Source organism: Gopherus flavomarginatus, chromosome 7, assembly GCF_025201925.1.
Source record: "Gopherus flavomarginatus isolate rGopFla2 chromosome 7, rGopFla2.mat.asm, whole genome shotgun sequence".
Taxonomy (NCBI): Eukaryota; Metazoa; Chordata; order Testudines; family Testudinidae; genus Gopherus; species Gopherus flavomarginatus.
In genome coordinates, this window is record NC_066623.1 from 7909996 (window position 1) to 7923001 (window position 13006).

Below are 13006 nucleotides of genomic sequence, written 5' to 3' on the forward strand. Positions count from 1 at the left end.
TGGTCTTGTGTGCATTTGCCTTATTAGATATTGTTTTCACAGGGCAGTCTAGTGTTTTTCAAAGTGGAGGTCCTGACCTAAAGGAGAGGTGCAGTGCAGTTACTGAGAGGGCTCATGGTATTGCCACCCTTACTTCTGCACTGCCTTCAAAGCTGAGCAAATTGAGAACAGAGGCTACTGAGCAGCCACCCAGCTGTGAAGGCAGCACCCCACCCGCAGCAGCACAGATGTAAGGGTAGTAATACCATACTATACCTTCTTGCTTCTACTCTGCTGTTGGCAGGGCCTCTGCCTTCAGAATTGGGCTCCTAGCCAGGAGCTACCACTCTCCCGCTGCCCAGCCCTGAAGGCAGCAGCGGTACCAGGAATGGCAAGGGTAGCAGTACTGCAAACCCCCACCCACATCCTTTTTGTGTCAGGACCCTTACAATTAAACTGAGAATTTCAGATTTAAATAGTGGAAATCATGCAATTTATGATTTTTTAAAATCCTGTGACTGAAATTGACCAAAATGGACCTTGAAGGTGGTAGGGCCCCACTTCTAGTAAAAGGTATGCTGCGGTAACTTGGCCAAAAGCTATCACTCTTATTTCTGGCCCTGTACCATTCACAAAATAATTAAATCCAAACCCCAGCTTAACACATTGAAAATAGATGTAGCTCAACAGCATGAACTGATACAAGAAAGTACAGGGTATCAAAAACATCTCTTCACAGGAAGTCAGGCTGGATTTTATTTCTATTGAAAGTCCCTAGAATGATGTTACAAAACTCATTATGTAGAAAAAAACTGCAACGAAGCACTTAATTAACTGATCTATCTAAAGATTATTTACTAAGATTCAGGATAAATAAGAGGATGAATGCCATCCAAACCCGGTGCCTTGTTTTTCAGCTTCTGCAGGTTTTACACACTTCTTCGATTTTTACCTCAGATACATCTATATCTAGGTCTAATGGTTTTGTCATTGTTAAATTCCAGTCTTGTAAACTGGTTCCAGGTGGTTTAGCACTTCATTGAAGCATTTCACCAATCTAGTTTCTTGTTCCTCCTGTTTTCAAATTTTCTCCTCGTTTCTCATTTACTGAGACACTTCTGAATTTTGATCCATATCCTATTAACTATTTCAGGATCATGTAGATGGTTCTGGTATTGTTTCTTTCCCCTGCTTCAGCTTCACTAGCCTTTCTATCCAATTTTGCTTATCTTTTTTGCATTGATTCTTTACTGCTTTATCTAGGTTCCTATAGGTTTGTTTAGTTTCTTCAGTCGCGTGTTACGGCACTAGAGCCTTTTACTGTCTTCTTTTGTCTATAATTTTCCATGTTTTGTCTAAGATCCACTGTTCTTTATTGCTTCCTCTCTTTCTACCTATTAGCTATGTTAGAAGCAGCTGAAAAAGATGTTTTGAAAAGATCCCAGTATTTTTCCACTTCGTTTTCTTCAAGATCTTAAGAGCCTCAAACCTGTTCTGGCCCTCTATCTGGCGCTCCTTTTGTATCCTCCAATCCTGTAGTTTCTCTGTATTGAAACTGAGTCTATGTTTTCTTTTTGAGTGCTTTAAACTTCAATTTGATGTTTGCTTTCAGCAAATAGTGATGGCTCCCTATATCTGATCCTCTGAATACTCGTGTCTAAACACTAATGTTTTCCACTTCTGACACAGATACAGTCAATCTCATTTTGCGTACAGCCATCTGGTGAAATCCATGTCTTTTGTGTATGTTTGTATAGTGGAATAAAGAATCGCAGATGCTAAGATTGTTTTTGGCACAAAATTCAAGAAGTCTTGTGCCACTGTCTGCCGTCGTTCCAGTTGTATGTGGGCCGATGACTGTTTCCCCGCCTCTTCTTTAATTTCCAGTCTGGGCGCCCATAACCAGGACAAGATCACGGTATGGTATTTCTTTCATTACATTGTTCAATTCTGTATAGAATCTTTTTGTCCTCTTCATCTGCATTGTTTGTTGGAGCATCTGCCTGGACTATGGTGCACTTAATGTGCCGAGAGTGGAACCTAGCTGCCAGTAGCTTATCTGATAGTTGCTGCCAATTCATAAGTGATTTCTTTGCAGCGCTATTCATGAGGATCCCTACACCTCTCTCATGTTTGGTTTCACATGAATATAACATTGTTTCTTCTCCAGATGCTATCATACCTTGAGCTTCCCATCTAACTTCACAAAATCTTAGTATATAAATTTTATATTTATCCATTTCTTTGATTACCTGTGCTAATTTTCCTGCACTATTTAAAGTTCATACATTACAAGTAGCTATAGATGTACTCTTTTTAGCCGACAGAATTGGACCATTGAGTGGGTGACTTCCAGGATCAAGACAGATGTAAGGCAGGTCCATCCTGTCTGCTTTTTTGTTTATGCTAGTCATAGACTATGGATTAAAACAATGTGACAGGGATACATATGGCCTAAAATGATCTAGGCTATTTGAACTAGACTTTGCTGATGACATTGCTCTTATCAACGGAGATGCCAATGGACGACAAAAATGCACAAACCAATTAAAAGTAATGGAGAAGATAGGTTTGAGATACAATGCAAAGAAATGTAAAGTCATATTGACAGGGGCAGAGGGATAGCTCAGTGGTTTAAGCATTGGCCTGCTAAACCCAGGGTTGTGAGTTCAATCCTTGAGGGGGCCATTTAGGGATCGGGGCAAAAATCTGACAGGGACAGTACTTGGTCCTGCTGTCTTGATGACCTTTCAAGGTCCCTTCCAGCTCTATGAGATAAGTATCTCTCTATATAATGAAGTGGAGGACAATTTTACATATCTTGGAAGTACCATCAGCCAAGATGGTACCAGTTCCAAAGAAAATAAGAATGGGAAAGGCAAACACTGCATTTGGAAGACTCAAAAAATATTTCCCTCAACCCAAAACTGATCATGTACAAAGCAATTATCACATTAACATACAGCAGTGAGACATGGCAATTTACCAAGAAAGATACACAAAATCTGTATGCATTTCATCACACATCCGAGAAGAATACCGGGAATAACAGAGATAGGAAGACAAATAAAGAAGTTAGAAAAAAGTCACTAGAGATGGCACTCTCTCACAAATAATCTACAAAAGACGACATCAGCAGTTGGGATACATACTGAAAATGGAAAAAGAATGCTTACCAAATATCACCCTTAAATGGAAGCCAGAAAACTCAAGAAGAGAGAGAGAGAGGGGGAAGATGGCAAATAACATGGAAATGAATAGCTCTCAATGACATCAAGCACCTCAACATGAAATGGGAAGATTTAGAGAGAAGGGCAGCTGACAGGCAAGGATGGCAAATGTGGGTTCCACCATGTGCAGCAAAGTACAGGATGAACTAAGGTCTAAGTAAGAGGACTTTGCAAATACTCAAACATGGAAGAGAAGTTTTGGACTAAAATATGGACCCTCTGATGGCATATTTAGCAAGTTTTCTAATCATTGGTGTTAATCTGTGGTCAAAGTAGGAGATGACTAAGAGGGAGGTTCAAAACTTGGGAAGGCTAGAGATGACGTTTGTCAATTATTGTAATCTATGCTGTATCAACTGTTCTGATAAACAGAAAACACTAAAAACAACTTTAGGTCTGCTTAGTCCCTTCGTATGGTGATATGGCTCACCATCATTTTCCAATGTTTTGCTTGTCATACTATGCACAACCTGCTGTCATAAGATCAGAATTTAAGATCCATGCTTTCTGAGAAAATGGCAGTGGATGCTGGTATCATCTAAGTGGGCATACACTGACCCAAAGATTTTTTTTCAGAGCTATGAAGCCTTAAGGTCACACACTATTCTAAGCAGAATAGGCAGCCCCTACCAAAAGAGATGCAACAAGCCATAGCTAGCCCAAAGAAAGAATCTGAAGTAACTCTTTCCCCATTTCCTACCCCATTCTTTCCCACCCACATCAAGCAGCACTGATATGCTTTGAAGGAAGCAGCATTCATTCCTCAGCCAAAGGAAGTCAGAGCATTTAACAGAAGAGAAAGATCAGAGAACTCCACTTCAGCCTTGTGTTTTGATGGACAAGTGCAGGGACTATTGGTAACTAGGGTTTTTGCAAAATATGTTTCTGTAATGTTTATTTCAGAAAAAAATTCCACACTTTTTCATATCAGTGTCTTTAGTGCAGATTTTATCATCGAACAGAAAAGACAACAGTATAAGTGTTACATTGTAAAATGTTTGAGTCAGCAATTAAAACAAAAACAAACTCACTTTCGTACTTAAAGTACTAATAACCTCAGGCCTAAATTTTCAAGAACTGAGTTGTGTACATTTTGGTACCAGTCTGAAATTTTTGATCTCCACTTTTAACAGTATTTCTGTTGTCTTCAATGGTTTAAAATAGGGAGACTGCATGAAGAGCAGCGTAACTTCATTTTTGCAAGTTTTACTAATGCCACCTTTTACTTTTTGGAAAATTGGGCACAATTTAAAAGTTCAAGTAGTCAATATCATCCATAGCAACTCACTGTTAGAGTCTCTCCAAGACAAGTGAAAAAAAAAACATTAAAAATCTTTTATGCCTAAAATCTGGAAATAAGAGTAGAGAGGGAAGTTTGAAACCAACTCTCTCCACTCACCACCACAGGATCTAAGAAAGAAATGCCATTTAGAAAAGCAATAACCATCACTAACACATAGGATCTAGTTGAATATTAGACATAGTATTTCAAATTTAAGTGAAGCCTCTGGTGGTTGGCCAGAGAATATCCTTATCCTTCCTCTCTTCGCTCCCACTGCAGTACAGGTCTCAATTTGGAAAGGACTTAGAAAGAAGGAAAGTTATGTTATGAAGACAGACAGAATATGAGCATTACTAATCAAAGCAATAGGTGTCCACAAATCTTCTGCCACCATCTATCATTAGGCTAAGGACAAACCTCACTAAGAACGACAAGGCAAAAGTCCTTGCTCAGCTCACACAAAGGTATAAAGTCACAGCCATATATGTTTAATACACTAGCAAAATATTTATTTTTATAACGATAAAACAGAAATGAAGGATTTCTTTTTTGGTGTGCACCAGTAATTGTAGTAAAAGAATAAGGGGATTAATGGGCTCTTCATACATTTCAATGACAAAAACAAAAGTTAAACATCAAATTCAATTATTCTCCATTTACAAGCATAAAACTTAGCATAACCCCCCAAAAACACATATATAAAGAATTATAGTTTTAAAATCTATAAAAAGTAAAAAATATACAGTCAGAAGATCTAACTTATTCAATCTTTAATATAAAACTGTAAACATTTATTTACACAAAGGAAATGTGTATAACAAAAGTTTGAGCACCCTTTTCAATTGAGTTGTGGTTTTTGGAAGGCAGCGGATGTTGCACAGTGACAATTCTGACCCCTTCCCAACTACCCAAAACCGCAGTTTATAAATAAAGCCATGGGCGGCTGTGGCTAGGTAAAGGCGAACTACATCTTATTGCTCTGAAACCGCATCAAAATGGAAAACCCAAGTGCATATATAAACAACTACATGTAGAAGAGTTTAAGGACAACGCATAGCCCATCTTCATCCATGCACTTATGTACATCTAGAACCCATTTTCAATGTCCACTGAACTGTCTTTAAACACTGTTTTAAGTTTCATTGTGTTGTGTAGTCGGGGACAAACAACGTGTGTGTTTAAAAATAAAATAGCAGTCAAGACCAAGTTCAAACAGTTCTAAACCCAGGTTTAACACTGTTTGCACATGATGACCAAAAGATGTTATAAACCAGTTTGCCTACAACCATGTTTGAAAAGTGTTTAAACAGTACCGTGGCTATTGCAGACAAGGCCCTACAGTCAAATCAGGACACCACCATGAACAAACTCTCAAGTCATGTAGGGCAATATCCATCAGCTTCCACAACAATGGAGGGAACAGTACCTCTGTAGTTTCTTCTGTGTGAGAGTCTGTATGTATATAGACACAGTGTCTTTTTTGGTAGCAGGTATGCTAAACAGATCTTCTGTCCCTCAGATTATGGAATAATGATGGATTATATTTTGTTTTAGAACTAACTTCCGTGTGTTAAATTCACTGAACAATGTGGAGGATTTCACCACATAATAAACAGGGAAGAAATAGGATTTAAATCCTACCACCCTGTTATTTCTCAGTGTTTGATAAGTAGGAAGAAAAGTGACATTACAGGATGCCACTGTTAAGAATGAGGTCCCAAGCACCCCCAACATAAAAGGAAGGCACACTGGTGCAAAGTTAACACATTAAAAAAAAAAAGTGTACAATGAATGCCCCATTCCCCCGTCTCTTTCCTCCCCCCCCCCCAAAAAAAAAAAAAAAAAAAAGGTTAATAGATTCAGAAGACTATTGTGAAATTTTTCTTGGCCCAATTTTTTGTTTAATGCAATATTAAAACCAATCTTACTAAAGTTCCCCCCCCCCCCAGTTGTTGATACCAGAGAAGTTAGGATTAGTAAATTTAAACCTCAGCTATTTTACCTAGAAAAATCTTAAAAACAGTGTCACTAATACCAGTGTCACTGGCACTTACTTCTCATTCAGTGATCAACTTCCTATCTTACCTTGTTTTAAATAACCTACAAGGGATTTAATTTGCTACAGTGGAATTTCAATCTCTATCTATTCAATGGCAAAATCCACTGGTCAACATACAGCTATCAACAGCATCTATATCATCTAAACTCTGTTTAACAGGGCATAATTAACTCACATTAGGTAAATGAGTACGACAAAACTAGGTTCCTGTGTATTTGGACAGGGTTAAATTAAACTTATTAGTGTTAAAAACAGTTTGTTTTTTAAAAAGTGCAAGTTGTCTGATAAATGAGCTGCAGAGACAGTAAAATATTTTCCTTCCTAGAATTAACTTTTATCCTTCACTCTCCCCTCATTCCCCCGCACAAAAATAAAAAAAAAGCTTAAAATCCCCCATGCTTCTGCAGTGCAGAAAGGCTCCTGAAGATACAAGTCTGTGTTGAAGGAAATCCTTTTAATCATAATGCTGGAAAATTTTAAGCTTTACAAAAATGGAAAAAAGTTGGCCCACTGTTTTTTTTAAATGGGGCTTGGAGGGAAAGAGGTATTTGTGCAGCTAAACCAAATAAAATTTATTTCCATTTTAAATTAAAAGTTAAGGCAAGGTGGTTTGTTGGTGAGAGGGGAATATTTGGTAGCAAGTAAGGACTTTAGAACATTGACTGCTCTCATTGCTTTTCATACCCTGTGTGAGACTGAGCCTAACACATCTGGGTGAGGGTGAACGGTCTCCGTGGGCTTCTGCTTCAAGTAAGATGAGAGAAGGCAATCCACCTGTTCACAGAAAGACTAACTAAATACTCCCTCCCTCCCCCCTAGTTTGTGAAAGTGGGAGATTTTCACACTGGAGCAACCTTGAAACAAGGTTAATATTTTTCCAGGCTCCCTGTGCTATTACTTGCAGATATTTACATTTTAATAAGGACTTTACACTTCTCAGCCCAGTGTGGCTTTTATGCACTTGATCCTAAAGTGACAAAATCTTGTGCTTATGGCATTTCTGTATTTAGTTTTGGAGAAGACTGAAATAGAAGAAATACACTGCAGAAACAAACAGTAAAACAAGATGAGCTGTGATGGGGCAAAGCCCTCATTTAAACACAGCTACCTTTGGAAATGAGTTATGATGAAACGTGCAAATTAAACTGGTTTATGTTTTAAGTCTGATATATCTGAAAAGTTCTCCCATAAGTCCCTCTATAAACTGAGCAAGGTAAAAGCCAGGAACTCTGTGTCCCTCCACAACAGAGTGCAAACTGGAACTTGGGAGTCCACAATTAGAGTGACCAGACAGCAAATATGAAAAATTGGGACAGAGGGTGTGTGTGTGTGTGGGGGGGGGGGTGTGTGGGTGTGGTGGGCAGGGGTGTAATAGAAGCCTATATAAGAAACCCAAAAATCAGGACTATCCCTATAAAATCAGGACATCTGGTCACCCTATCCACAATTCATAAGGAAGTCACTAACCTAGGCCAGCTAGCCGGGTTTTAACACTTTCATCTATCACCAGCATTCAGAAAAATTTGCTGTAAATATTATTGTGAAATACCACTTGCCTGTTGAGAGTACAGGCACACACTTCACTGGTGGGGAAAAAGGACTGACTCAACATAAAGAATGTTTTGCAAATGTACTGAGGTGCACATCTTCTCCTCTGGCAAAAATGAAGTTAAAAATTTGGTAGGGCAATACTGTAGCTAGTAGCATGCCAAGCTGGGAACAATAATCAACTCAAGTATTAGCTGCAGGAGAATAAGCCCTAACACAAAATACTTGCAGTTTTATTTGCTGTCTTTCTGCACCCCCATTGTTGTGGGTTTTTGTTTATTTTTAAATAATTAAAAACCTAAGTTTCAAAACAATGCAAGTGAGATTTCTGAAGGGCCGACTTGGATGCACACAAATTTGCCTGACCTGTTCAAATGTGCTCCACAGATGCCACAAAAATAAACGCATGGTCATTGCAGACCTGCTTGGTGCACCATTATGTGTCGAAGCCTGTTGGGAAGCAGCTCCAGTCCATTTCCCAACCATTTACTTCTAATGCCTGCAAGTCTCTTCAATGCCACAGGTTTTTGGTCCAAGTGTAGTTTATATTTCACGAAATTTAAAAAAAAAGTAGAAAACCCTCAAGCCTCATTTTAATGATTTCCTAACAGTTCATCCAAGTCATTCATCCATTCCTCTGAAGTCCTGTTTTTCAGCAAAGAGTCTATCAGGTCTGTGTCACCAGTCAAGCTCTGCAGTCCATTATTGCCTGATTGGCCACTGTAGGCAAAAGGCAGCTCCTGACTGGTTGTCCTCACTGAGTAACCTTGAGTACAGTGCAGATTGGCTCTATTGGGCAGTTGCTGATTTGGATTCTGGCCAAAAGCAGTCAGATCTGGAACGGCCTGGCTCATGCTAGGCAAAACTTGTTGCGAGGGTACCTGCTGTTGGGTAGGTGGGTTTGTCCTCTGCTGTGCACCTAAAGATGACAACAGCTGCCCAGAGACGGCAGAGTTCATGGAGGCCATTGATCTGCTGGTGCTTAGGCTGACCTGAGGCATCCCTGGAGCAAACTGCTGGCTGGCCATCTTTAGGTGAGTTTGCTGCATGTGGAAAGTGGAGCTAGCAGTAAATGACCCTAAGCCACCATTTCCTTGTGTCTGGTTATTCATATTAGGCATACCTTGGTGTTGCCAAGATGGATTTTGGGCGCCAATAGCTGCTGGCACTCTTGCCATCTGTGGCTTGGCTATGGTTGGATTCAGTGCCCCCTTATTGTGCTGCTGAGAAATGCTTGGGTTTCCCAGGGTGCTCTGCCCATACCCTGCAGGAACAGGAGTGCCCTGACCCAAGCTGGGCTGCCTTTGCATCTGTAGTTGTCCGTTGGCACTTTGATTTGCATGCTGTGAAATCATTTGGGTCATACCAGATGTCATGCTGTACAGCCCCCCTCGCTGAATGTTTTGCATACTAGTATACTGAGTCACACCTCGATCCTGCTGACTGGAGCCTGATTGGAGAGGAGGAACAGAGCTGTGTCCAGATCCAATCTGAATCATGTTCTGGGTCTGAGAAAACATCCGTGGACTGCTGGAGTTGGGCTGTCCTAAGTTACTTACCCCGGTCATGGCTGGAGACGACCCTGTAATACACAGTGATTATTTTCTACATTAACTATTTCAGTTTATCCAGAGCCTGTCTAGACCTTTAGACGCTATTTCACATATATGTAATAGACGCCTTTAACATACATATACACACAATATAAATGGAAAAGTTCTATATTACATCTTCTCCTGTATGATCAGTCTTGTGGTGTATCAGTAAAGAAGTTTCCAACTGCTGCCTCGTAAGTAAGTCTGCGAGTTGGTCATGGATTTTGTGACCTTCTGTGACTTCTGCAGCGGCCGGTGCACCTGGCTCAGGGGCAGCTCAGGCAGCCCCTGCACCAGTCGCACTAGGTGCTGCTGGGGCAGTCTCAGGCCACCGTGCCCCCATGCCCACCGCCTAGCAGCTGCAGAGTTTGGGTGCGGGAGAAGGCAGGGGGTTGAGGCACGGGATGGGGTAAGCCAGGCTGAGTGGTACTTACCTAGGAGGCTCCCCAGAAATAGTGACATCCCCCTCACCCAGCTGCTAGGCAGAGGCAGGACCAGGCAGTTCTGCATGCTGCCTCCACCCAAAGCGCTGGCTTTGCAACTCCCGCTGGCCGGGAACTGTGGCCAATGGGAGCTGCGAGGACAGTACCTGTAGGCGGAGGCAGCCACACCTCTGCCTAGCAGCTGAGCGAGGGGGATGTCGCCACTTCCGGGGAGCCCCCCACGTAAGCACTGGCCAGAGCCCGCCTCACACCCCATCCCATGCCCCAACCCCCTGCTCTTTCCACACCCAAACTCTGCTGCTGGAGGGGGATGGGGGGATGCTAAGGCATGGAGCCAGGTAGGGAGTGTGCCAGGCCCTCCCAGCATCAGCTGGGATCCAGGGCTGCGCTCTGCACCCCCCCTCCAAAGTTTTAGTCAGGGGTATATAGTAAAAGTCATGGACGGGTCACAGGCCATGAATTTGTGTTTACTGCCCGTGACCTGTCCATGATTTTTACTAAAAATACCTCTGACTAAAATGCAGCCTTACCCATAAATCAGTGCTCACTACTGATTAGCATGCACAGGTGAGATTATAACAGATCATCAGCAATTTAAATGCCACTTCTTTTGGAGAAAGCAGAAACCAAGATCACAAGGGTCAGATTTTTAAAGGTGTTTAGGCTCCTAAACATGCAAGACAGGTGTCTAGTTTTTAAAAGCACTTAGGAATCTAACGCTTATTGAAATCAATTGGAGTTATGCATCAAGACACATTTGAAAATCCCACTAGGAGCCTATTTGCATCTTTAGGCTCCTAAAGATCTTTAAAAATCTGACTTCAGGTGCTTATTGCAGGGCTAATGAGATAAAGATCTAGGTCCTTCACATCAGAGTTCATGTCTGTGAAAGTGCTCTGAACTGGGAGAAGAGGGTCAACATGCTGAAATATAGCATCAGGCTGAGAAGGAGGGCAGACTCTCCAACTTGTTCATCTAGAGTGGATGCAAATAATTTAACTCATTAGGGTATATGCCAAATCATCTCTTTTACTAATAATACATCTGCTTTATCTGTTTCAGTTTGAATGTTAGGACTTTCAAACCAGATAAGGCATCTATTTTCAGTTGAGTACCTTTTGGATTTTCATATTGAAGCATTCACTATGCATCAACACACAAGACTGATATAAGCATGATGAATCACAGGAATAAGCAATATGCTCAGTAAACTACCAAGAGGGTGGCTCCTTTTTAACTCTACTTAAAAGCATTTATGCAGAACAGCTCCCTCTCCCCCACTTACAGTCCAAATGATATAAAGGGACAAGGGGAATAAATAAGAAAGTGTACAGAAAATAATTCCTAGAAATAGTTCCAATGCATTTTTTGCAATGAGATATAAAAGGAGTCCCAAGTCCCTCTTTCAAACTTGTTAAACTGAGGCAGCCACTCTTACCAGAAAAGCTGAGGGTGAATGTTTCGAATTCAGGATAAGTGCAAAAATTTGCTGGTTTGAATGGTAAGGCTTTCAAAGCATTAAACAAGTTATCAGGGAATATACCATAAAAGAGAAGTTCAGAAGTGGAGAAAGTCCGTTTTTTGCCATGCTTATAGGCAAAGAGGAGGTACATATGCCTGGATGTAACAATGATAAAATAACTAGAGTTAACATGCCTATAGGATAGAACCAATGGTATTTTTAACTATGCGGTAACTCTTGCAAATTGTTACACGCTCAGTATTTCTAACTGATCTATCTCTGCATTTCTGGTGGTAGTGGTGGGGAGAAATAAGTACTGCAACGCTCAGACTGAGGGACAATACTCATCACCTATCCTACATACCAATCTGTTATAGATGTAAAGCATTTCCTCTCTTATGACTGTATCAACTTACTTCTGTTAAGTATCTTGAGGAATTAATTGCCTGGCCATAGAAGCCACATTTCATATCACTGACTAATATGTTGCATGTTACCATCCATCAGCATTATTAATATAATGGTATCTTGTTTATATTTCCACATTAAGAAGTTGCCCTTCGATGGGGATATTGGAGGTGAATGGAGAGCAGAGCAGGAGGAGGAAGGAAATTAGCTATTTTTTGTAAGTTCTTTTACCTCCAGAGAAAGTGAGTGGACCAATACCTGCAGACTTAGTTATACTCAAAGCAGTTTCTTGCCCCAGTGCAGAGGAAGCCTCTTTTTGGTACAAAAAAATGGGTGGTTATTGGCTTCCAATGTTTTCACATCAGTTATGCTATTCCACCTGACTGGTAATTACACCTTCTTGCTACCAGCATTAGTACGCTAACAGATGTAGCGAGTTCCACCCCTCAACCCCCATAAATAAATGCAGACCCGCACCCTAAAATGCAGAGGATCAGAGTTTACATTCCTCACTCAAATCAACAGAGATAAGAGTGGTGTGGACGCAAAACAGCAATGCTCTTTAGTGGGGAAAAAAGGTTCTTGCGTTTTTCTTATGCGGCCCTGGGATGAATATAGGGAGTGATGCTGTTCAGCTTCAGAAAGAGTTGTAACCTTCATGTATTGGAGGCAAGGTAACTATAATTTGGGGTCTCCGCAGGAAGAGGAAGGAGGAGAAAGTCACTAGATCTCCAAGGGCCCTTGGGAAAATGTAAAGACATTTAAAAATTTTCATACCATCCCTTATCCAAGCCTTACAGACTTATTCTTAGAGATGTATTAAAGAGTTGGATACTTAAGTTGTCATAAAAACATTCAATTAATGTATGTGGGATAGACAGTTTTGTTAAACAGCAACTGAAGTCAGAGTATATATCAAAAAAATTTAAAGAGTACCAAAGAAGGTAACAAAAAAATATTAATGAGTTATGAAGTCCAGGAACTTTGCTCCTTGGGAATA

The 13006-nt window shown here is 40.7% G+C and overlaps 1 protein-coding gene across 2 annotated transcripts in view; it reads right to left on the reverse strand.

Moving 5' to 3' along the window:
• Positions 1-4974: 4974 nt before the first annotated feature.
• MAML1 (mastermind like transcriptional coactivator 1) overlaps positions 4975-13006 on the reverse strand; it is a 28040-nt gene continuing 20008 nt past the window's right edge. For both annotated transcript variants that reach the window (XM_050961521.1, XM_050961520.1), the window contains exon 5: positions 4975-9680. In XM_050961521.1, coding sequence (XP_050817478.1) covers positions 8692-9680 — 989 coding nt within the window. In that variant the 3' untranslated portion in view covers positions 4975-8691. The remainder of the gene's footprint in view (positions 9681-13006) is intronic.